At 44.0% G+C, this 26,827-nt stretch overlaps 1 protein-coding gene across 2 annotated transcripts in view; it reads left to right on the top strand.

Moving 5' to 3' along the window:
• The window catches only part of LOC309601804 (secretory carrier-associated membrane protein 1-like), a gene marked incomplete at both ends in the record, with an annotated part of 79,793 nt that overhangs the window by 32,686 nt on the left and 20,280 nt on the right, over positions 1–26,827 (top strand). For both annotated transcript variants that reach the window (XM_082334937.1, XM_082334936.1), the window contains 3 exons: positions 10,386–10,484; positions 10,760–10,871; positions 14,093–14,221. In XM_082334937.1, the coding sequence (XP_082191063.1) occupies positions 10,386–10,484; positions 10,760–10,871; positions 14,093–14,221 (340 nt within the window). The remainder of the gene's footprint in view (positions 1–10,385; positions 10,485–10,759; positions 10,872–14,092; positions 14,222–26,827) is intronic.

Below are 26,827 nucleotides of genomic sequence, written 5' to 3'. Positions count from 1 at the left end.
TTACTGTACTTTGGGTACCACCTCATGGAGACAATTAGCAATTATACCTCTTCCTCTGAGAGGTTTTCTGTGGAGGACATACAGAATGGCACCTTCGTTGCTTTCTTCTATGATGTTTCCTCCTTTAATACAACAACTTTTCAGTATCATCTTGAACATCCTTGGGTAGTTAAGATATATCTATTGGTAGTTCTTGGGAATATTGTTTCGGTTTTGTCTAAGGTTAATAAGCAGTTTAAGAATATCATCCAGAGATCTGCTCCAAGGCTGGATAGTTATGAGTGGCAGGGTGTGTGGGAGACCATGGGCAAGTACCTAGGACAGTGGGCACCTCCAATGTTTTGGAACTTCACCCCTGAACAAGTGCAGAATCCTGGAAAACTAGTAAAGTATTTGTATATGTTGTCACCCTGGCAACTCGAGAGAGACACAAATCACTGCAACATGCTGGGGCCTGGCCCATGCCTATTGAGCCATATTAAACACTATTCAGAACCCTCAAGGGGAAGAGAAGGTCTCTGGATCTGACGACAAAATGACAGGCGCTGTGGCTACGCCAGCCCCCATGACAGGCGCTGCGGCTGAACCAGAGAACCAGCCCGTGCCAGTATCAGTTGCCCCTATACAGAAGAAAAAATACACAAGAAGATCAGCTCGTTTAGTAAGGACTGATGATGAGCCAGGGCCATCATGAGAACAGGAGGAGGAAGAGGCAGAACCCATAAATGAGATGGTAACAACCCGATCCCTGTCCCTGAGTGAGCTGCGAGATATGCGAAAAGATTTTAGTCGCCGTCCAGGCGAGCACATCATCACCTGGCTGCTCCGATGCTGGGATAATGGGGCCAGTAGCCTGGAATTAGAGGGTAGGGAAGCCAAGCAGCTGGGATCCCTTTCTAGGGAAGGGGGCATTGACAAAGCGATTGGAAAAGGGGCACAAGTCCTCAGCCTCTGGAGGTGACTCCTGTCAGGTGTGAAGGAAAGGTATCCCTTCAAGGAAGATGTTATATGTCACCCAGGCAAGTGGACCACCATGGAGAGAGGTATCCAGTACCTGAGGGAATTAGCTGTGCTGGAAGTGATTTATAATGACCTGGACAACAAGCAGTTATCCAAAGATCCAGACAAAGTCCAGTGCACACGACCCATGTGGTGGAAGTTTGTACAGAGCGCATCGTTGTCATATGCCAACTCATTGGCAGTAACGATCTCGAAAGATGAAGACGGACAGACAGTCGATGAAATGGCTGGCCAACTCCGACAGTACAAAGAAAGTCTCTCTTCCTCCCTACGGGCCTGCATCTCGGCTGTGGAGAAACCGTCCCAGGAGGTCCAGCAACTCAAAGAGGATATATCCTACTCCTCACCTGTACGGACCAGTATCTCAGCCATTAGGAGTAAGCGTCCCTCTGCACAAAGAGAGAAGATATAGTGGATACACACCACAGGCCACCCTGTGGTTTTATCTGCGTGACCACAGAGAGGACATGAGGGAGTGGGATGGAAAATCTACCTCGACCCTAGAGGCACGGGTACCTGAATTGCAAGGAAAAACAACTACAAGAGGGGGTTCTCCCAGGAAAATTGCTGCTCCAGTTTCCAGTGGGCAGTTCCCCAGACAGAGTAGAAGGGCTGATTTTGCTTCCGATCTTAATAAAGGGACTTTTGATTGGCATTGACAAGAAGTGAGTAACGAATGCTATGACCAGGACTAGAGGGGCCCTGCCTCCAGCCAGGTGGAGGAAAGGGACAACCGGGTGTACTGGACCGTGTGGATTCGATGGCCTGGCACATCAGACCCACAGGAGTAGAAGGCTCTAGTGGACACCGGTGCACAGTGTACCCTAATACCATCAAGCTATAAAGGGGCAGAACCCATCTGTATTTCTGGAGTGACAGGGGGATCCCAAGAGCTGACTGTATTGGAGGCTGAAGTGAGCCTAGGCGGGAACGAGTGGCAGAAGCACCCCATTGTGACTGGCCCAGAGGCCCCGTGCATCCTTGGCATAGACTACCTCAGGAGAGGGTATTTCAAGGACCCAAAAGGGTATAGCTGCCTTGGAGATGGAGGAAATTAAACAGCTGTCTACCCTGCCCGGTCTCTCGAGGGACCCTTCTGTTGTGGGGTTGCTGAGGGTCAAAGAACAACAGGTACCAATTGCTACCACAACAGTGCACCGGCAGCAATATCGCACCAACCGAGACTCCCTAATTCCATCCATAAGCTGATTCATCGGCTGGAGAGCCAAGGAGTGATCAGCAAGACTCGCTCACCCTTTAACAGTCCCATATGGCCAGTGTGAAAGTCTAATGGAGAGTGGAGACTAACAGTAGACTCTCAGGGCCTGAATGAAGTCACGCCGCCGCTGAGCGCTGCCGTGCCGGACATGCTAGAACTTCAATATGAATTGGAGTCAAAGGCAGCCAAGTGGTATGCCACCATTGACATCGCTAATGCGTTTTTCTCAATCCCTTTGGCAGCAGAGTGCAGGCCACAGTTTGCTTTCACTTGGAGGGGAGTCCAGTACACCTGGAATCAACTGCCCCAGGGGTGGGAACACTGCCCCAGGGGCTCCAGAACACCTGCAATACATTGATGACATCATCATGTGGGGCAACACAGCAGCAGAAGTGTTTGAGAAAGGGAGGGAAATAGTCCAAATCCTTCTCGAGGCCGGCTTTGCCATAAAACAAAGTAAGGTCAAGGGACTTGCACAGGAGATCCAGTTTTTAGGAATAAAATGGCAAGATGGACGTCGTCAGATCCCAATGGATGTGATCAACAAAATCACAGCCATGTCCCCACCAACCAGCAAAAAGGAAACGCAAGCTTTCTTGGGCGTTGTGGTTTTTGGAGAATGCATATTCCAAGTTACAGTCTGATCGTAAGCCCTCTCTCTCAAGTGACCCGGAAGAAGAACGATTTCAAATGGGGCCCTGAGCAACAATAAGCCTTTGAACAAATTAAACGGGAGATAGTTCATGCAGTAGCCCTTGGGCCCTTCCGGGCAGCGCAAGATGTAAAAAAAATGTGCTCTACGCTTCAGCCGGGGAGAATGACCCTACCTGGAGCCTCTGGCAGAAAGCACCAGGGGAGACTCGAGGTCGACCCCTAGGGATACAGAGGATCCGAGGCTGGCTATACTCCAACTGAAAAAGAGATATTGGCAGCATATGAAGGGGTTTGAGCTGCTTCAGAAGTGGCTGGTCCTGAAGCACCTCCTGGCACCCCGACTGCTGGTGCTGGGCTGGATGTTCAAAGGGAGGATCCGCTGTACACATCATGCAACTGATGCTACGTGGAGTAAGTGGGTTGCACTGATCACCCAACGGGCTCGAATAGGAAACCCCAGTCGCCCAGGAATCTTGGAAGTGATCATGGACTGGCCAGAAGGCAAAGATTTCGGAATATCGCCAGAGGAGGAGGTGACGCATGCTGAGGAGTCCCCACTGTATAATAAACTACCAGAAAATGAGAAGCAATATGCCCTGTTCACTGATGGGTCCTGTCGTCTTGTGGGAAAGCATCGGAGGTGGAAAGCTGCTGTATGGAGTCCTGTACGACAAGTTGCAGAAACTGCTGAAGGAGAAGGTGAATCGAGTCAGTTTGCAGAGGTGAAAGCCATCCAGCTGGCTTGAGATATTGCTGAACGAGAAAAGTGGCCAATGCTCTATCTCTATACTGACTCATGGATGGTGGCAAATGCCCTGTAGGGGTGGCTGCAGCAATGGAAGCAGAGCAACTGGCAGCGCAGAGGCAAACCCATCTGGGCTGCCACACTGTGGCAAGATATTGCTGCCCAGGTAGAGAACCTGGCTGTAAAAGTATGTTACGTAGATGCTCACGTGCCCAAGAGTCGGGCCACTGAAGAACATCAAAACAACCAGCAGGTGGATCAGGCTGCTAAGATTGAAGTGACTCAAGTGGATCTGGACTGGCAACATAAGGGTGAATTATTTCTAGCTCGGTGGGCCCATGACGCCTCAGGCCACCAAAGAAGAGATGCAACATATAGATGGGCTCGTGATCGCGGGGTGGACCTGACCATGGACACTATTGCACAGGTTATCCATGAATGTGAAACGTGCTGCAATCAAGCAAGCCAAGCGGTTAAAGCCTCTCTGGTATGGAGGACGGTGGCTGAAATATCAATATGGGGAGGCCTGGCAGATTGATTGTATCACACTCCCACAAACCCACCAAGGGAAGCGCCATGTGCTTACAATGGTGGAAGCAACCACCGGATGCCTGGAAACATATCCTGTGCCCCATGCCACCACCCGGAACACTATCCTGGGCCTTGAAAACCAAGTCTCATGGCGACATGGCACCCCGGAAAGAATTGAGTCAGACAACGGGACTCATTTCCGAAACAACCTCACAGACACCTGGGCCAAAGAGCATGGCATTGAGTGGGTATATCACATCCCCTATCATGCACCAGCCTCTGGGAAAATCGAACAATACAATGGACTGTTAAAGACTACACTGAGAGCAATGGGTGCTGGGACATTCAAACATTGGGATACACATTTAGCAAAGGCCACCTGGTTAGTCAACACTAAGGGATCTGCCAATCGAGCTGGCCCTGCCCAATCAAGACTTTTACGTACTGTAGAGGGGGATAAAGTCCCTGTAGTGCACATAAAAAAATACGCTGGGGAAGACAGTCTGGGTTACTCCTGCGTCAGGCAAAGGCAAGCCCATTCGTGGGATTGCTTTTGCTCAAGGACCTGAGTGCACTTGGTGGGTGATGCGGGAGGATGGGGAAGTCCGATGTGTACCTCAAGGGGATTTGATTTGGGGTGAAAATAGCCAGTGAACTGAATTGTATGATGTTAGTTGCTATATAATACTGGATGTCATCACTTCAATGATTACTATGTGCCATATCAACAGTATACAGTAAAAATCACCCAAATTGAGGAAACCGAGCAAAGGGTAGAGGTGATGGAACCAGAACTGGCTTCAGCATGCAACAATCCAACACCACACACCATCTGTCCTGCCCTGAAAGACTGTTATGATGGATGGAGCCCAAAGTCATGGACTGAATGAACTCAACAAACATTTGAGAGGGATAGCCTACAGATTAAGGAAATTATATCTATGTGTGTGTGTGTATCTATATCTATATCTATATCTGTATCTATATCTATATCTATATCTATATCTATATCTATATCTATATCTATATCTATATCTATATCTATATCTATATCTATCTCAAAAGCCTGGAAAAGTGGTGGTGATTAATTGGAATGTATTGGAAAGTGTAAGACCTGGGCATGATGTATATGGTATGGAATAAGGGGTGGATACTCTCCTGGTTTCAGCTGGGATAGAGTTAATTTTTCTTCCTAGTAGCTGGTATAGTGCTGTGTTTTGGATTTAGGATGAGAATAATGTTGATAACACACTGATGTTTTAGTTGTGGCTAAGTAATGCTTATACTAGTCAAGGACTTTTCAGCTTCCCATGCTCTGCCAGGTGCACAAGAAGCTGGGAGGGGGCACAGCCAGGACAGCTGACCCAAACTGGCCAAAGGGCTATTCCATACCATATGACATCATGCTCAGTATATAAACTGGGGGAGTTGGCTGGGGGGCAGCGATTACTGCTTGGGGATGTGCTGAGCATTGGTCGGTGGGTGGTGAGCCAATTGTATAGTGTATCACTTGCTTTGTATGTTATTATTGTATTATTATTATTATTATTATTATTATTATTATTATTACTACTACTACTGCTACTATTACTACTATTCTATTTTATTTTACTTCAAGTATTAAACTGTTCTTATCTCAACCCACGAGTTTTCTGACTTTCACCCTTCCAATTCTCTCCCCCATCCCACTGGGGTGGGGGGAATGAGTGAGCGGCTGTGTGGTGCTTAGTTGCTGGCTGGGGTTAAACCACGACAATGGTCAATTAAAAAACAACAGGTGTAGCTTTGAGGAGGTTCAACCTGGATTTTGTAACTGATAAGAAGGCCGAAAGGAGATAAACATGAATTTTATGGATAGTTGAGCCTGTGGGAGTGTGCAAAATTTATTAAGGAATATTTAGGGGAATAGTGAAAAATGTGGAACAGTTGGGGACTGGGGAGGAACAAGGAAGAGACTAGCAAAGAGAATGGATAAAAGGGGCTGGTTGCATGTAAGTTGCTACCAGTCAGTACGCATATCTGACAGAGCTATGCATCTAATCACTGCACTTATTGTAAATCCTTTCTTAATTATCTTTCTGTGAAATTACACTCTGCACCATCTGTGAGTGCTGCAAGGTCTAGGTGCCAGCAACTGGAGATACTAGAGTGAGTGAATTAGGTGCCAGCAATCCAGTCAGACCCCAGGTAGCAGTGGTCTGTATGTTTGAGGTGTCAACAGCTGAGCATCTCTGTATCAGCAGCTGGAGGGACCGTGGGTCATAGGACCTATGTGTTTGGGGTGCTAGCAGCTGGAGGGATCAGTGCGTTTTCCTCTGTGTATATGTGTAATTCACTAGCAAACTTCAAGCTGGACTAGCTGGCAAATAGGAGGAAAACCTGTCTCTGGGAAGACTCAAAGTCTGAGTCAAAAGTAAGGGAGTCCAGGGTCTGGGCCTAGATATATGGCAAGCTGAGAGCCTGTGCTGGTGTTTGAGGGAGCTGTGAGGACAGGGGGTGCTTGTGAGACTAGTGTTTGAGTGCATGAATCTGCTAGTGAACATCAAGCTGGGCTATCTGGCAAACAGGAGGAAACCTGTATACCAGGTAAGAGGGCCCCGGATCCAGGGAGGTATATCAGACAGGCTGAGGGCCCGTGCTCATGTCTGAAGGATCTGCAGTTGTTGGTGTGCTTGTAAATCTGGAGAGCAAGGCATGTGTTTTTCAATAGTGAACTTCAGTGCTGATCAGCTGGAGAGGAGGAATGGGAAATGACTCTGTGTACCTATATTTTATGTAGTTCTGATAGCGTGGGGGTGTTGTTAAAGGCAGCACCCTGCCTGTGGTAGCTTGTGTCCTTGGTACGTGTGGTTGTGTGTGTATTTGTTTGTATCTCTGGGATATGCACTCAATCTTGCTACTAGCCAAACCTCGAAACAGGAAAGCAGCAGCTGTATCTGTCAGCCTGGGATGGAGAGCCCTCAGAGGTGTGCTGGACCTAGGCTCCAGCAGTTGGAAAGGAGGAGTCCCCAGGTCTTAGAGTCTGCTGGAAGAGGTAGCTTTTATAACATCTCTTAATAGCATTTGTCCCCCTCTTGACTTTCTTAGGATTCCAGGATGCACAGCCCTTGCTACAAATCACTGTTTTAGTCTCTCTTCTTCCAGGGAGCACAGGCTTTTAGTGGACAGCAATTCTAACACTGTATAGGTGGCCAGCTAGCATATAGTGGAACCTAAACAATGCAGAAATCTGAATCCAAAGAATCTTGTACATAATTAGTTCCTTATATTAATGTCATCTATCATGTATGCTGTTGGCTAGCATCTTTGATTATGTGTCTCTAATGAGCTTTCTGTTTGATTCCTTTATTCATAAGCATATATGCATGTCCCAGTCATTAGCAGCACTGCAGGCTGTTGGGACAAAGTGTCTTTCAAGGATAAGTCTCTTTGAGTTCATTGTTCAAATATTTTCTAGTCTGCCAATCCACCTTTAAACACTATTACAGGTGTCTATGAAGGGCTACTGGAGTCCTTACTGGAGATTGTGGGCAGTCTTGCTCATTAGTCTAGCAGGCAGCTGCTTAGCAGTTATGCTTTCAAAGCTATTGTTACTTTAGCCACAGAGCTACAATAATCAGACTTTTTTGGGGCTTTTCTGGCATTGCTCTGGCCTACAATGCATAACGCATAGAGTTTCTGTTCAGTAGCAATTTGTTACTCTGGTGCAGGGTTTGTATCTTATGTTTGAAGCAGTTGATAAGATTCTTGATGGTTGTCTAGGAGTTCTCATACAAGAGACTTTTGTCCTTATCACAGAAGGCTCCGACATACGGAATAGCATTATTAACTGTCTTTAACCAACTTTGGCTATTTTCATCCTAGGACACTGAGTAATCTTTTTTATGATTAAAAGCTTAAATCACTGAGTATTTCTGAGAAATGAGACCTCTCTGATACCTCAGTATTCTGTTAAGAGCTGATGTATAAGGTGGAAAGATAATTTTGAAATGCTGGAATCAGCTGATGTTGCTGAGATATGCTGCAATATTACACACAGAGGTGGAGTTTACTCAGGCATGATGTTTTCTCCTCAGTGTACTGTGTTTGTGCATTTCAGAAGATGGTTGGTGTATTGGGTTTTGGTGGCAAGGTTTTGGTAGCAGGGGGGTTATAGGCGTGGCTTCAGTGAGAAGCTGCTAGAAGCTTCCCCTGTGTCCGATAGAGCCAGATCCAGCCGGCTCCAAGACGGGCTTGCCGCTGGCCAAGGCTGAGCCTATCAGCGACAGTGGTAGCACCTCTGTGATAACATATTTAAGAAGGGGGAAAAACTGCTGTGCAACAGCAGCTGGGAGAGAAGAGTGAGAATATGTGAGAGAAACAACCCTGCAAGACACCAAGGTCAGTGAAGAAGGAGGGGGGGGAGGTTCTCCAGGCGCTGGAGCAGAGATTCCCCTGTACCCCATGGTGAAGACCATAGTGATGCAGGCTGTCCCCCTGCAGCCCATGGAGGTTAATGGTGGAGCAGATATCCACCTGCAGCCCATGGAGGACCCCATGCCAGAGCAGGTGGATGTGCCCGAAGGAGGCTGTGACTCTGTGGGAAGCCTGTGCTGGAGCAGGCTCCTGGCAGGACCTGTGGACCCATGGAGAGAGGAGCCCACGCTGGAACAGTTCGTGAAGAACTGCAGCCTGTGGGAAGGACTCATGTTGGAGAAGTTTGTGGAGGACTGTCTCCCGTGGGAGGGACCCCATGCTGGAGCAGGGGAAGAGAGTGAGGAGTCCTCCCTCGAGGAGGAAGGAGCGGCAGAGACAACATGTGATGAACTGACCGCAACCCCCATTCCCCATCCCCCTGCACCACTTGGAGGGGAGGAGGTAGAGAAAATTGGGAGTGAAGTTGAGCTCGGGAAGAAGGGAGGGGTGAGGGGAATGTGTTTTTAAGATTTGGTTTTATTTCTCATTACCCTACTCTGGTGGTGATTGGCAATAAATTAAATTAATTTCCCAAGTGGAGTCTGTTTTGCCCATGATGGTAATTGGTGAGTGATCTCCCTGTCCTTATCTCGACCCACAAGCTTGTCATTATATTCTCTCTCCCTTGTCCAGCTGAGAAGAGGGAGTGATAGAGCAGCTTGGTGGGCACCTAGTGTCCAGCCAGGGTCAACACACCACAGTTGGAAAAGATACAGATAAGCTGGACCAATTCATAATTTGCCAAGTTAGTGGTATTCAGTTGATTCCTGCTTTGTTTTAAGGTGCTTTTATATTTAAAACATCACACTTCTCACCATATTTTTGTTCTTGATTTCAGTCTTATTAGGAACAAGTGGTTCTCTGTCTTAAAAGATCACAGAACAGGGAAGTCTTTCATGTTGCAAGCTCTACACAAAGAAAGATGTGAATTGTAGTTTTCTCCCAAGCATATTTAAGAATAAAATAACATCATAGTAGGGCTATACTGGTCTGCTTTGGTAAAGTTCAGTTCATAACTTTAATCTAGGCAGTAGTAGTTTCCTTGGTTTGATAGGTACTCGTTAACATTGTGTATGATAGAGAGATGTAGAGAAAGTCAGAGGAGATGACAAACAGGAATAAGCAGGAGAGGATTAAAGAAAAAAAAACTAAACAAGAAAACCCGAGCTACTAAAAGCTTCTTTTAAGATATGTTCTTATAGGTAATGACCAAGTGACCAAATTGCTAGTGGTACTTGAAACTAGATACTACAGTACATACTGGTGGAACAGTTAAGCAATAGATTGTGGATCCTGAATTGGAAAATTTAATACAGTATATTGCTTCTCTAGTTAACCAGGTGATATAAGCCTTTGTTAAGTAGAAAGCTCTGGAAGACATTAATAATAAATGACATCGTGTTTGAGAATATGAATAGATCACTGTTAAATCCTGCAATTCTCTTAAACAATAACTGTCGTTATTCATATTCATGTCTGAACAAAATTAAAATTCTATTTACTTTCTACTGATTCATAAAATTCCATGTGTGTTTATGGCAAGTAGTGCAGTGTAAAAAACAAATAAGCAGAACGCTGCACCACAGAATATAGTTATCTTCTTTTTCCTAAAGGTTATAAATATTGCAGGCAGCATATCAGATTTTCAGTTTATCAGTAACACTTCCTTTAAAACAACCGGATTAGTTCTTATAAAGTTAATGAAAATATGTTTATTAGAATAGGAGACTGTTTCCCTATAATTGTCTCTTGTTTTCTTAGCCTCCTCCAGGAAATGTGAAAATGCCTAATGTATCCAGTACCCAGCCAGCAATAATGAAACCAACAGAAGAACCACCTGCTTACACACAAATTGCAAAGGTTTGTCTATAACTTTCAGGCACTAGGTTCCTTTCAATTATAATCATATAAATACACTTCTGGAATAGTGTCTTTTATAAATAAGCATTGCTTTCCTGATGATTTATGAAAATTAATACTGCCTTTAAGTAATCAGTTACTGCATGAATTTGTGTAATATTACGTCAATCTTCATCCATAACTGGAAATGCTTAATTATGGAAAATAGACTTGGAATATTTATTTTGTGTTTGTATTTTTTTTAATCAATATCTAATGATGCTTGTTTTGTTCAGGAGCATGCCTTGGCCCAGGCAGAACTGCTAAAGCGACAAGAAGAACTGGAAAGAAAAGCAGCTGAACTAGATCGCAGAGAAAGGGAAATGCAGAGTCTCAGTCAGCAGGGGGGTATGCATGAAAAAAATACTTTTTTAAATTGCAGAAATTTCACTTTTTCTTAGAAACTCTTTTAGTTTTACAGTGATGATGTGAAACAGATCAAAGAGGGGTTTTTATAAACTCTTCAGGAAAAGAAAATTTATCTCCTTTGGGACAGTGCATACAGTGAATAAAAACTGGCCTGGCCTGTGCAAATTTTCACAGCAAAACTTTTAAATGTGGCCTATGTTACATGTTGCTCTCTGCTATCAGCTATTTTTATTCTAGGTTAATATCTAAGTAATACTGTTGAATAGAAATGGAGCGGTTTGAGAAGAAGTAAAAGTAACTTCATAAGTAACATCTCTTTGATTTCTCTTCTGTCAGTATTTATAGCTGTAGGAGAACTTTCCTGTTTTGAAACATTTTCTTTTGCTGTGTTACAGACACAATATTCTATGCAAATAGCAGAAAGATTTATTCTATTCTTAATCTTTTATTAATTTTTCATATGACACTTTGGAACCCATAGTCAAGATCCGTATCTCATTTTGCCACAAACTATGTGTGCTGTGTGAAACCATCAGTTTTCATACCACAATTTTACAAACGAGAAGATTTACATCCTCTTAACTGAAGATACTTTGCTAGAAGTAGATCTATGGGAATATTCCTTTTCAAAAGGAAGAACTTCAGACTGAAGTTAGAAAAAAACCTAAACAAAACAGCGGTACAATTCCAGATTGCGTAATTGCTTAGTAATTCAAATTCTCAGGGAACTTTATGCCAGTCATATGCTAGGATCTGGGAATGGGGAATTGCTATTCTTCTTCTAAGGAAAAGAATCATGGTGATATTGTCTCTACATTAAACCATTTCTATTTTCTCAGTATTTATTCTTTTCAGTCTCTTTATTAAATCTCTGTACCTGTTCTCCCAGATAATGATTTTTTTGGTTGTTTTTTCATTTCCTTTTCCAAATATTGCTCTTCATCTAATTTCACTAACTTATATTGATGGTCTGGATTGATTATTTGTCTCTTCCAGGCTTCAGGGACAGTTTTGTTCATCTATATCATAGGGAACATAACTCTGATACCAAATGCGTGTTTCAGGATGTTTCTAAAATGGGTATTTACTGTGTTATTAGGTTGCAATTGTTCACATCAAAGTGCTTGAAGAGTCCATGAAGAATCTAAAGGATTCTTTAGGAAGGCTGAATAGAGAAGAGAGTGCTTTTAAAGCTTTAAAGAGGATATTGGGTTTTTACCAAATGACTGCATAAAAGATGCTGCAAATCAGAAATTGTATGTTGTGACTGAGGAGAAAAATATTCTTTTCCTTTTGATTTTTTTTTTCTTTTGCACACTCATTCGAACTCCTTTGGAAACACTGTAGAGATGTTTTGATTGGAGGGCAAGGTCTTTTGCAACAGTACTCTAGCTATTTGCATTCAATTTAAGATACTGGCTGCACATCTAGGACACTGTCATCATATGCAATTGACTACAGTGCAAAGATCTTCAAGCTGGTAGGTCTGCTCAGCTCAATGCCTTTGGTCTTCTCTGCTCAGGTCCTGTGCAGTATTGCACTTGAGCTTATTAAAGTGTGCTGCTTCCTATTTCAGCTAGTCCATTTGGGCATGCCTGAAAATCCCTTTCTGGGCTTGCATGAAGCTAGTTTGGGGGTGTCTGCATTCATAGTGTAGGCATGCCGTTGAAGTTATGTTAATAGTCTTTGAGATGGTAACTTGTTGTGTTGAATGAAATAACTCTGAGCTAGCTCTTTGCTTATCAAGATACAATCTTGGAATATGAGTATCCAAAGTGTATTTAGAAAAAGGCCACTTGGTTTTTGATCTCAAAGCATCTCACCAAGCTGTAATTTTCAGTCTTAGTTGAAAATTTTGAAACCTGTGCCACAGGGGTGGGAAAGCACATCAAATAAAATTCTTAAATAAGAACTTGAACTATTATAAGATATCTGATTTTTTCTGTGACTCTGTCTTGAAACTATCGGTCCTGAAAGAAATAACCATATACTGCAGAATGAAGATCTGAATTATTATCAGATATTTTTCATATAAGAAATCCCTAAGTAGTTTTTAATATGGATGGGAATATTACTTGATTGCCTTCTGTATGCTCCCTCTGTAAATCTCCTGCTCTAAAAGGCTTGATAAAAAATGTTCAGTGGAAGAGGCAGAAAATTTAACAGATACTTAGTGCCTTGGACTTGTTTGGACAGAACTGTCAGCTTCATCTTGTCTGAGTGGGGAAAGAAATAAGAAATAATGCAAGTGTGTAAGATTTGCAAGTTTTCTGTTCTTACCAGCTGAACTGCTACTAAAGATATGGTTGAAGACACAAATTGCAAAAAAAACCTTTTCAGAATTTCAAATAAAGGTGCAAATAAAGGTTAGTCTCTAGTTCAGCTCCACTTTAGGAATATGGTGATTAATGTATCTCTTGCATCCAGAATTTGAAATGCTATGGTAAAGGTTTGTTGTAGTTATCTCAGTTGAATCTCTGAGTCTATGCTTGGTATGACTTGTGTTTGGCAGAATGTATACTCTAGTCTGTGAGCAGATCATCATACAGGAAATCCAAGTGTCTTATACTGTGTTGTCCTTTGTGGTGTCCTGACTCTGTCACACAACTGTATCAAAATATATTGATGCTGTAGGCATCTTCTTGTAACAAAAAAGTAGTTTAGACCATTTAAATAGCTGCCTTTCTTCAGGCTTACAGGCTTTTAGATAAAGCTTTGACTGTAAACTGTATTGGGAACTAGTTCAAAGTGTTAGAGATATCCAGGTGTTAAAAATATCAGGATTCTGAGAATGGAGAATACTTTTCAGTCCCCAGTCTTTGTGTTCTACAAAGTATGAGAGTATGGTGGGACAGGGAAATGTGCATTTAAAAGTCAAGGAACTCTGAGAAATTGTTTTGTGAAGAATTCTCTTTTCTCATTACTTTATGGGAACTGTCAGATGCCTGCTTAGTCTTTTACATAGATAAAATATTGTACATTCCTTGATCTGTCTGCGCTTCATTGTATTTTATTTCTGAAGTTTATTTTCATTATTGTGTGAGGATTGCTAATAAAACTCTTGGGTTTTGGTAGCCCAAGTTATTCATATGCTTGTGGAACTTGTGCATAAAACAATTTGAACAAGACCAAATGCATATCTCTTTCTAGTATACAGAAATTAAAACTATTATAAAGTTGTTTTTTTTTCTGATTGGCAGGTAGAAAAAATAACTGGCCACCTCTTCCTGAGAATTTTCCAGTGGGTCCATGTTTCTACCAGGACTTTTCTGTAGACATTCCTGTAGAATTCCAGAAGACAGTAAAGATTATGTACTATTTGTGGATGTGTAAGTATTTTTTTTTTTAAGAAAAAACAAAGTGCCTGTTCGAACTTGATGACTACTACTGCTACTATCTGCTACTTTGGCTTTTGCAGCATCTGTAATGAGAAATTGTTTTAAATCCAGAAGTCAAATGTTGAAGTGAAATCTTTTTGTTAGCTTGAATTTTAAAAGTATTAGATTATTTCATAGAAACTTCCATATAAAAAAAGGGCAGTTTGGTTATAGTATATTGCAGTTTGGTTATAGTATACTGCAGATTTCTGTTTTAAATATCCCTGTTGTTGTAAAATGAGCTTTGACCATTTATTACCTTAGAAATAATTTCACTGTTTTTAAAATCCTCTTATATATTATGAAATACAATTCACAACCACTGTTAATAGACTTCTGAGTTTAAGAAGCATGTTGTGGTTTAACCCCAGCTAGCAAATAAGCACCACAGAGCCACTCGCTCACTTCCCGCCGGTGGGATAGGTGAGAGAATCGGAAAAAAAAAGTAGAACCTGTGGGTTGAGATAAAGACAGTTTAATAGGACAGCAGAGGAAGAGAAAATAATAATAATAATAATGATAAAAGAATATACAAAACAAGTGATGCGCGATGCAATTGCTCACCACCCGCCAACCGATACCCAGCCAGTCCCTGAGCAGCAGCCCCCAAGCCAGCTTTCCCCCAGTTTATATACTGAGCATGACATCATATATGGAATAGCCCTTTGGCCAGTTTGGGTCAGCTGTCCTGGCTATGCCCCCTCCCAGCTTCTTGTGCACCTGGCAGAGCATGGGAAGCTGAAAAGTCCTTGACTAGTGTAAGCACTACTTAGCAACAACTAAAACATCAGTGTGTTATCAACATTATTCTCATCCTAAATCCAAAACACAGTACTATACCAGCTACTAGGAAGAAAATTAACTCTATCCCAGCTGAAACCAGCACATTCTCCACCTCTTATTCCATACCATTTACGTCATGCTCAGGTCCCACACTATCCAATACATACTCATTAACCACCACTCCCCATCCCATCCTTTGCTACAATACACAGATATCATTCCCCTAGTCTATGGACCACCCCTGTATAATGTCCATAAAATGTTCACTGAGTTTCATTTAGTCCATGAGTTTGGGCTCCATCTGTGATGGTGGTCGCTCAGGACAGGAGAGGTGGTGTGTTGCATGGAGTTATTAGGCACCAAAGCCAGCTCAGTTCGGGTCGCTGCTGCACTTGCACTGCTTCTTGTAAGCCTTGTCCTCCGTTGGTTCAGGTGGTTCCTGCTGTAGTAATTCCCACAACATGCAATTCATCCTGGCTTACAACAATTTAAAGGTATTTCCATTACAGTCTCCACGTCTGGCCCCTTTGGACCAGACTATAGGGTTTAACATTGCAATGAACTCCTCCCCTTGCCCCTGCTCCGGCTTGGACTTATCCACAGACTGCAGTCCCTTAAGGTTGTACCTGCTCCAAGTGGAGGCTTATCTATGGGCCACAGTCTCTCCAGGGCTATACCTGCTGCGGCATAGACTTATCCACAGCCACAGTCACTTAGAGGTGCACCTGTTCCAGTGTGGCCTTCAGAGATATACCTGCTGCAGCATGGTCTTACCCATGGCTGCAGTCCCTCCGGGGGAGTACCTGCTCTGTCGTGGCCTTACCCATGGCCACACGCTTTGAGGTGCTCCAGCATGACCTCATGCACAGCCACAGATGCTTCGAGGTGTACCTTCTCCATCATGGACTTATCCTTGGGCTAAAATCCCTTCAGAAGTATACCTGCTGCGGCATGGACATAACCACGGCCACAGATGCTTCAAGATGTACCTGCTCTGGCACGGGCTTATCCATGGCCACAGACACTTTGGGGTGTCCTGCTCCCACGTGCACTCATCCACAGGTCACAGTCCCTTCGAATCAAGTACTGGAGTTCCAGCCTGTCCACTACAGCAGCACAGAAACAGCAGCGATGCCCTGGCCATCTGCCAGCCCAGGCGCATGGCCATTGCTGTTATCAGAATGTTCCCAGGCACAGCAGAGTCAGATGATAAGCGGTATTGCCCCCGTGACAGGGGCTGCAGCTACTCCAACCCTTGCGACAGGCACTGTGGCTAAACCAGAGAACTAACCCGTGCCAGTATCAGTCACCCCTATACAGAAGAAAAAAAATACACAAGAAAATCAGCTCATTTAAGAAGGGATGAAGATGAACCAGGGCCATCACGAGAACAGGAGGAGGAAGAGGCAGAACCCATAAATGAGATGGTGACCACCCGATCCCTGTCCCTGAGTGAGCTGCGAGATATGCGAAAAGATTTTAGTCATCGTCCAGGCGAGCACATCATCACCTGGCTGCTCCGATGCTGGGATAATGGGGCCAGTAGCCTGGAATTAGAGGGTAGGGAAGCCAAGCCCCTTTCTAGGGAAGGGGGCATTGACAAAGCGATTGGAAAAGGGGCACAAGTCCTCAGCCTCTGGGGGTGACTCCTGTCAGGTGTGAAGGAAAGGTATCCCTTCAAGGAAGATGTTATATGTCACCCAGGCAAGTGGACCACCATGGAGAGAGGTATCCAGTACCTGAGGGAATTAGCTGTGCTGGAAGTGATTTATAATGACCTGGACAACAAGCAGTTATCCAAAGATCCAGACAAAGTCCAGTGCACACGACCCATGTGGCACAAGTTTGTACAGAGCGCACCATTGTCATATGCCAACTCATTGGCAGTAACGACCTCGAAAGATGAAGACGGACAGACAGTCGATGAAATGGCTGGCCAACTCCGACAGTACAAAGAAAGTCTCTCTTCCTCCCTACGGGCCTGCATCTCGGCTGTGGAGAAACTGTCCCAGGAGGTCCAGCAACTCAAAGAGGATATATCCTACTCCTCACCTGTACGGACCAGTATCTCAGCCATTAGGAGTAAGCGTCCCTCTGCTCAAGAGAGAAGATATAGTGGATACACACCACAGGCCACCCTGTGGTTTTATCTGCGTGACCACAGAGAGGACATGAGGAAGTGGGATGGAAAATCTACCTCGACCCTAGAGGCACGAGTATGTGAGTTGCAAGGAAAAACAATAACACAAGAGGGGGTTCTCCCAGGAAAATTGCTGCTCCAGTTTCCAGTGGGCAGTTCCCCAGACAGAGTAGAAGGGCTGATTTTGCTTCCGATCTTAATAAAGGGACTTTTGATTGGCATCTACAAGAAGTGAGTAACGAATGCTATGACCAGGACTAGAGGGGCCCTGCCTCCAGCCAGGTGGAGGAAAGGGACAACCGGGTGTACTGGACCGTGTGGATTCGATGGCCTGGCACATCAGACCCACAGGAGTAGAAGGCTCTAGTGGACACCGGTGCACAGTGTACCCTCATGCCATCAAGCTATAAAGGGGCAGAACCCATCTGTATTTCTGGAGTGACAGGGGGATCCCAAGAGCTGACTGTATTGGAGGCTGAAGTGAGCCTAGGTGGGAACGAGTGGCAGAAGCACCCCATTGTGACTGGCCCAGAGGCCCCGTGCATCCTTGGCATAGACTACCTCAGGAGAGGGTATTTCAAGGACCCAAAAGGGTACCGCTGGGCTTTTGGCATAGCTGCCTTGGAGATGGAGGAAATTAAACAGCTGTCTACCCTGCCCGGTCTCTCGAGGGACCCTTCTGTTGTGGGGTTGCTGAGAGTCAAAGAACAACAGGTACCAATTGCTACCACAACAGTGCACCGGCAGCAATATCGCACCAACAGAGACTCCCTGATTCCCATCCATAAGCTGATTCATCGACTGGAGATCCAAGGAGTGATCAGCAAGACTCGCTCACCCTTTAACAGTCCCATATGGCCAGTGCGAAAGTCTAATGGAGAGTGGAGACTAACAGTAGACTGTCAGGGCCTGAATGAAGTCACGCCGCTGCTGAGTGCTGCCTGTGTATGCAAGCAAAGCCAAATAAAGAATTCATTCTCTACTTCCCATTGGCAGGCAGGTGTTAGTCACCTTCAGGAAAGCAGGGCTCCATCACGTGGAACGGTTACTTGGGAAGACAAGTGCCATCACTCCGAACGTCCCCCTTTCCTTCTTCTTCCCCCAGCTTTATATGCAGAGCATGACATCATATGGTATGGAATATCCCTTTGGTCAGTTGAGGTCAGCTGCCCCGGCTGTGTCCCCTCCCAATTTCTTGTGCATCCCCAGCCTACTTGCTGGTGGGGTGGTGTGAGAAGCAGAAAAGTCCTTGACTCTGTGTAAGCACTGCTCAGCAATAACTAAAACATCCCTGTATTATCAACATTGTTTCCAGCACAAATCCAAAACATTGCCTCATACTAACTTCTGTGAAGGAAATTGGCACTATCCCAGCCAAAACCAGCACAAAGTGTAATAATCTTTTGCTTTATAATTGACATAGTTTTATATAGTTTAACACAGTTTTAGTCTATAGTGGATACTTAATATCATTATAGCATTTTTAAGAAAAATTGTGTAAAGTAAATTAGCTGAAGAATCAGTTCGCGTTACAACTATATTTTGTATGCCAAGAATGCTCTACACAGCCTTTGTGGGGTTAATTTTGTCCTCATTCAGGTGCTGTGTTTTCACTGGAGAAATGTTGGATGAACTAAATGTAAAAATGCCACAACATTTGTTTCTTCTGCCTTGTCCACTGTGATGAGAGCCTAATAAATACTGAGACTGATGATATTCCAAAGATTTAGGTGCTTTGATGCCATTAATATATTTTTAGCATACTAAGGGGATGTAAATTTTAGAACTCTTCTGTATTTTTTCCAGGGCTCCAGATTTAGTTAGCGGATCTGCATTTTACCTGTGATTAACCGTGTAATTGAAAAACATAAAATGAGTAGTCAGCATTGAATGATGTGAATTCCACTTCATCGTAATCCACAGCTTTCTATATTTATTGTTGGGTCATTAATCTTTAAATAAGCAAGTAAATCTACTGTAGAAGGTGGGACTAGTCGCTCACATAAATCTGACAGACATTTAAGTTATATGAATTCTAAGATCAAGTACTCCAAAATTTTAGGATAGTTACTAATTCTGGCCATTTGCAGGACTGAGTTCTAAAAGTGCCGTATGTTTCAAACACAAGGTGAGAGGGCAGTGAGAACTGGAATATTAATACTGTTTTTCTTTTTCCTTCTTATGGCAATAAATAAAAGAAGCAGTGACATTATAGTATTTCAAAATCTATACTAGTTGTGCTCTTATATAACATGACAGATTTTCTTCTAGGTAGACTGAGATTTTAACTGAGTCCTCTTGCTCTTTTCCTTCTTTAGCTCTCATACTCTCTGACTTAGGGATTACTCAGGAAGGAAGGAAAAGGGCATAATAAAGGAAAAGAAAGAAAAAAATCTATTTCAGGTTAAAAAAAAAAAAAAGATTGAGTACAGAACTTCGTGCTTTAGGGCTGGTGGCTGAATCAGTCCTTATGACTTTTCTTTCCCAGGAACCTATCTATGTGGTTTGGCTCATACTTCATTAGAGTGGCTTTGCTTCCTCAGTGGAGGCACTCATTACCATAGCAAACCAACCTGCTTCTGCTTGCTGCTCTACCCTACATTTTATTTCCTCTTCTAGAACTTCATAGGTCTTGTAAGGCCTAGGGGTCTGTGGACGTAATCACATTTGGATAAATCTAGTACTGCCTGCTCAGCACTTTGTAAAGTACGTTAGTTTTCCTCTTCCTTTTTAGCAGTCCTAAGAACACACCTTTCTATTTCATTTTCTGGTTGTTGCTTTGGTTGGTAGCAATTTTTATATCTTTATTCATGGTCTTTATGTATCTGAAGAAACTTTTTTACCTGCTTCAGACCTATATGCTCTTTATCTCATAAGCATACAAGTCTGCTTGTAATCCCTATTCTGTGAATTCTCTGTCTTTTCTCTATTTGTATCTGAAGTCAGAGTTTTCTGATTCTTTGAGGTTGTCGTGGTTTAACCCCAGCCAGCAACTAAGCACCACACAGCTGCTCGCTCACTCCCTGCCGGTGGGATGGGGGAGAGAATCAGAAGAGTAAAAGTGAGAAAACTCATGGGTTGAGATAAAGACAGTTTAATAGGTAAAGCAAAAGCCACGCGCACAAGCAAAGCAAAGCAAGGAATTCATTCACCACTTCCCATGGGCAGGCAGGTGTTCAGCCATCCCCAGGAAAGCAGGGCTCCATCACGTGTAATGGTTACTTGGGAAGACAAACGCCATCACACCCAATGCCCCCCCCTTCCTCCTTCTTCCCCCAGCTTATATACTGAGCATGACGTCATATGGTATGGAATAGCCCTTTGGCCAGTTTGGGTCAGCTGTCCTGGCTGTGCCCCCTCCCAGCATCTTGTGCACCTGGCAGAGCATGGGAAGCTGAAAAGTCCTTGACTAGTGTAAGCACTACTTAGCAGCAACTAAAACATCAGTGTGTTATCAACATTATTCTCATCCTAAATCCAAAACACAGCACTATACCAGCTACTAAGAAGAAAATTAACTCTATCCCAGCTGAAACCAGGACAGTATCCACCCCTTATTCCATACCATTTACGTCATGCTCAGGTCCCACATTATCCAATACATCCTCATTAACCACCACCCCTGTGAAATGTCTGTAAAATGTCCATAAACATCCACAAATGTCCACAAAATGTCCATTGAGTTCATTTAGTCCATGACTTTGGACTCCATCTGTGATGGTGGTCGCTCAGGACAGGAGAGGTAGTGTGTTGCGTGGAGTTATTGGGCACCAAAGCCAGCTCAGGTCGGGTCACTGCTGCACTTGCACTGCTTCTTGTAAGGCTTCTCCTCCATTGGTTCAGGTGGTTCCTGCTATGGTAATTCCTATAACATGCAACTCAGATCATGGCTTACAACAATTTAAAGGTATTTCCATTACAGTCTCCACCCCTGGCCCCTTTGGGTCAGGATTAACATTGCAAGGAACTCCTCCCCTTGCTCCTAGCCTGGCTAGCAATAAGGGGTTCCTGCTATAGTAATTCCCATAACATGCAACTCAAATCCCGGGTTACAACAATTTAAAGGTATTTCCATTACAGTCTCCACCCATGGCCCCTTTCGACCAGACCATTGGGTTTAACACTGCAATGGACTCCTCCCCTTGCCCCTGCTCCGGCTTGGACTTATCCACAGACTGCAGTCCCTCAGGGGTTTACCTGCTCCAAGTGGAGCCTTGTCTATGAGCCACAGTCTCTCCAGGGGTATACCTGCTGTGGCATGGATTTATCCACAGCCACAGTCACTTAGAGGTGCACCTGTTCCCGCATGGCCTTCTCCATGGGCCACAATGCTTTCAGAGATATACCTGCTCCAGCGTGGCCTTGCCCGCAGCCACAGTCTCTTCAGAAATAAACTTGCTCCACCATGGCCTTACCCATGGCCACACGCTTTGAGGTGCTCCAGCATGACCTCATGCACAGCCACTGATGCTTCAACGTGTACCTGCTGCAGCACGGACTTATCCACAGCCACAGATACTTCGAGGTGTACCCTCTCCAGCGTGGACTTATCCTTGGGCCACAATCCCTTCAAGAAGTATACCTGCTGCGGCACAGACATAACCATGGCCACAGACTCTTCGAGACATACCTGCTCTGGCATGGGCTTATCCACGTCCACAGGCGCTTCGGGGTGTCCTGCTCCCGCATGGACTCATCCACAGGTCACAGTCCCTTCGACTTGAGTTCACACTGGAGTTCCAGCCTGTCCAGTACAGCAGCACAGAAACAGCAGCGATGCCCTGGCCATCTGCCAGCCCAGGGCATGGCCGTTGTTGTTATCAGAATGTTCCCAGGCACAGCAGAGTAAGATGATAAGCAGTTCAGCAAGCAGCAAAAGCAAAAAGCAGCCACTAACGAGCACTAGACTCTAATATACAGTAAGGCAAGCAAGCCCCATGGCAAGCACAGAAGCCTGCCGATTAATACCTAAACAGCACTAACAGCTATAAATTCGATCTAGCACATTCCAATTAAATCTGTCATTATCTCGAACCCTTCGAGCCCCATGTTGGGCGCCAAAAAGGACTGTCGTTGTTTAACCCCAGCTGGCAACTAAGCACCACACAGCCGCTCGCTCACTCCCCGCCGGTGGGATGGGGGAGAGAATCAGAAGAGTAAAAGTGAGAAAACTCATGGGTTGAGATAAAGACAGTTTAATAGGTAAAGCAAAAGCCGCGTGCACAAGCAAAGCAAAGCAAGGAATTCATTCACTCCTTCCCATCGGCAGGCAGGTGTTCAGCCATCCCCAGGAAAGCAGGGCTCCATCACGCGTAACGGTTACTTGGGAAGACAAACGCCATCACACCCAATGTCCCCCCCTTCCTTCTTCTTCCCCCAGCTTATATACTGAGCATGATGTCATATGGTATGGAATAGCCCTTTGGCCAGTCTGGGTCAGCTGTCCTAGCTATGCTCCCTCCCAGCTTCTTATGCACTGGGCAGAGCACAAGAAGCTGAAAAGTCCTTGTCTAGTGTAAACTCTGCTCAGCAAGAACCAAAACATCAGTGTGTTATCAACATTATTCTCATCCTAAATCCAAAACACAGCACTCTACCAGCTACTAAGAAGAAAATTAACTCTATCCCAGCTGAAACCAGGACAGAGGTGGTTTTTTCTTTGCACAGATTCCCCCCTGCCCTGGGGAGAGCTTTTTTTTTTTTTTTTTTAACTGACTGACTGCTCCCATGTTTTTGTAAACTGCAGCAATCAATTAGCAATGGCTTCTGTCAGCTGCCAGTGGAGCTTTTATATACTATCTTTTTTTGTGACCATTGCTGTTCTAGTGACTTGCAGATCGAATGGCAGTTTTCCTGGCTTTGTAGCGCTGGGCACTGCTTTTTAGATTTTTGTATGCTGTTACTAGTGAAATGTCCCATGTGTCTTGACTGTTATCTGACACCAAATATTTTTTGGCTCAAAAGCTTGTTTTTTCCAGCTACTTTCCCCATAGTCTGATAGCATGTGTAAAATGAGCAGTAGTGATTTTCAAAGAATATTTCTTATTTATTTGAAGTTACAAACTGACGAGCTGCTTAATCACATAGAAAGCTTTTGTAGCGTTTGGGTTTGTTACTTTATATAGGCTGTGAATGTTTCCTTTTTTTGTGAACAAGACTTTGAAAAGTTTTTCAAAGACAAATGACTTAAACTATAGGTTCTGGTGGAAATATACCCTGAGGTGCCAACTTTCATGGTATTTTTTCCATTTAGGAGAGTTTCATCTCATCCATCCTTCCTTCTATCTGAGGATACAGTCAATGGTACATATAACAATCTGTGTTTATGTTTGGTTTGCCTCTTCCCGAGAACCTCCAAGGATGGACACTTCATAAACTCCCCCCAAACCTGTTCTAGTGTGTTGCTGTCTTTATCCTTAGAAGGTGTTTCCAAGTATATAATTTAATTCTCCCTTCCTGTGATTGATCTTCCCTATTCTGTCCACTGTTGTTATGGAGAGTACATTTATCCCCATTAGTCATCTTTTGGCTAAATTAGCATAGTTCACTCAGCCTTTCTTTGTAGGTCATGTTTTCTAGACATCTGATTCTTTTGTTGCTCTCTTACAGATTTTTAGTGTGTAGCATCAAGAATTGGACAGTGTTAACTGTGTCCACTATTTTAGCTGAAGTCCTAATGTACTTTGTAGAGGAAAAAAAACACCTTCACATTTTTAGTAGTATGTGTTTGTGTTCTGTGCTGATCTAAGCCTGTTTTAGAATATATTTTTTCCTATGAAAAATACTTCTGTCATTTGTAAGGTGTGTTTGCAAATGTCTCACCCTCCCCACAAAGAGCAGAACAGACAAGGAACAAAAGCCTAAACTACATTTGAAACCACTCTGATGTGCTCCAAGGTTGTGTGTGATCAAACTTCACCAGCTTTGTCCTCATTTTCCAGTTGCCTTGTGGCTTCAAAGCCCTACATTTTGCAGGTATCCCATTCCCCTTGAGGCACTCCATTACAGGGTGACAGTCCAGCTGGTTCCTGGGAAGAAGCACATTCTTTTGTCATGTATCCTAGTGAGGAATTTGGTTTCCTGAGAATACCATCAATAAAACATTACTGAAATGAAACTTATTCTGCCCCTCTACTCTGCTCTGGTGAGACCCCACCTGGAGTACTGCATCCAGCTCTGGAGTCCTCAGCACAGGAAGGACATGGACCTGTTGGAGCAGGTCCAGAGGAGGGCCACAAAGATGATCAGAGGGATGGAACACCTCTACTATGAGGAAAGGCTGAGAGAGCTGGGGTTGTTCAGCCTGGAGAAGAGGAGGCTCTGGGGAGACCTTATTGCGGCCTTTCAGTACTTAAAGGGGGCTTATAAGAAAGATGGGGACAGACTTTTGAGTAGGGCCTGTTGTGATAGGACAGGGGGTAATGGTTTTAAACTACAAGAGGGTAGATTCAGACTAGATATGAGGAAGAAATTTTTTACGATGAGGGTGGTGAAACACTGGAATGGGTTGCCCAGAGAGGTGGTAGATGCCCCATCCTTGGAAACATTCAAGGTTAGGGTGGACGGTGCTCTGAGCAACCTGATCTAGTTGTAGATGTCCCTGCCAATTGCAGGGGGGTTGGACTAGATGACCTTTAAAGGTCCCTTCCATCCCGAAGCATTCTATGATTCTATGATTATTACAAAAAATCTATTTTCATACAGTCCCAAATGGGACTGCAAAATAATCATCTCAATAACGTAGATGCCAAACAGCATCAGTGCAACTTGTGGTCTTTATCTACAGTTCACTTTCAAACATTAATGGATGATAAAGTGTAGTTAATTAAGACAGGGAATGTATATCTAAGTAGGGTTCTTCTATACAAGGAAGTTTACACTAATAAAAATGAAGTTGAGTCTGAATATTTATTAAGCTAATATAATTTCCTGTTGTTCACTCTTATTCTGGCATGAGTGCCCTTTTTTTTTTTTTTTTTTAACCTCACCTGCTTCCACAGCTAAACTAGGAGAAGGCTTTCTTAGATCACTTCACACTGAGTGCTCTATTGGTATAGCTGTGAAGTTATTGTCATATAGGCACTGTATGATGCAGACTTCTGCCAAAGCCTTAGGTCATTTCAGCTCTCAGGTGATCATTATCTTCTAATAAGTTGTATCAATCACGGTTGAATTTGAAGAGGCAAGTAGGTGGAAGGTACTTAAAACCACTACCCTGAACATGAAAACACCTGTCTACTCATACAACAGCAAAGCTCATCTAGGTCACTTATTGAAGGCGTTGGCTCAAAGAACAAATGCCTCTCTGTAGCTTGCAGCAGGCAGAGAGAAGGGTGAGTGGAGCGAAGGGAGAATTGTCAGTGAAGTCCTGTGTCTTCATCTGTAGCTTGCTGATACTCAGTTTTTATGGCTGAGATTCTCTGTGACAGTAGTGAAGTAGACTCCTATGTTGCCAGTTTTATTGTGGTAGTAAGTATCAGTAGTGTGTGTGACATTGTTTCAACCCTCTTCTGCAGTGATGGTATTCTTTTAAAACTTGTCCTGTTATCATAACTGCAATTACAAAAAAAAAAGTAATAATTTTGGAAAGTTTGAACTCCACCAGAACGTGGATTTTTCTAGTAATCTAGGAGGTCTTCCTGTTTTCCAGTATTGACTAGAAAAAGAAAGAATACCCCTTAGTAAGCTTTGTCATATTCATCAAAGGAAGGTAGGAATTTGGATTTGTATCCTTTGTTGTGCTTTATGAGGCATACACATACAAATTCTGAAATGAGTTGCTTTGCTAACCTCTTGGAACAGTGCTGTTTATTTAAAAGTACAAACTTTTCTGGTGACTCTTGGAGGAAAATATGATTTGTCTGAGGGAAATGTGTTTTGAGTTCCTTAAGCCCTTTATGCATTGATGTGGGCATTTTGCTTTAAGATTTTTTTTCCACTAAGTTGATTTAGGGCTTATTTAAGTACCGGTTAAGGGGGAAGCAAAGATCTTTGAAGAGTCTTTTTTCAGAATCTTTATTATCTTGCCAGTTCTTTACAGTCAAAGCCGAGGTGAGCTGTTCCAGAGCTGAGGCAGATCTTGGTGTAGAGGGGGGTTTCCTGAGGCAGGGAAATGCCAGGGCAGCGGAGAGACCCACCAGGAGCTGGCAGCTCTCACAAGAGATGCTGATGAGGCCAGGGCGTTGCCAGAGCAACTGTGGCCACCCCCACACCTATAAAAAGCAGCCTAGGGAGCGCTAGCAACCAGGGTGTGGCATGGCAGTTTGTGCAGAAGGGCACGCAGGAAGGTCGTCGTCATCCTACTAGCCCAAAAGGTCAGTTCAATTGGTGGTCATCACCCTCCCAGAAGGAGCTTACCACCCAGCAGAAAGCAGTGTCCTCTGCACTCATCAGAACTGATATGGCTACCCAGACAGAGCTCCCACAAAAAAATGCAGCCACCCAGGTCTCAGGCTGCAGGGAGTGCCAGAGCCTTTCACTAGTGCCTGATGGCAGTAGTGAGAACACCTGTGTGAGGTGTGACCAAGTAGATGATCTGCTCAGCCTGGTGGCAGAGCTATGAGAGGAAGTAGAAAGGTTAAGGAGCATCAGGGAATCTGAGAAAGAGGTAGACTGGTGGAACCATGCTCTGCCCT

Source organism: Platalea leucorodia (genome assembly GCF_965183815.1).
Source record: "Platalea leucorodia genome assembly, chromosome: W".
In the NCBI taxonomy this organism is placed as follows: domain Eukaryota; kingdom Metazoa; phylum Chordata; class Aves; order Pelecaniformes; family Threskiornithidae; genus Platalea; species Platalea leucorodia.
Note: the sequence above shows the minus strand (reverse complement) of the source record. Positions and strands in the feature narration are given on the sequence as shown.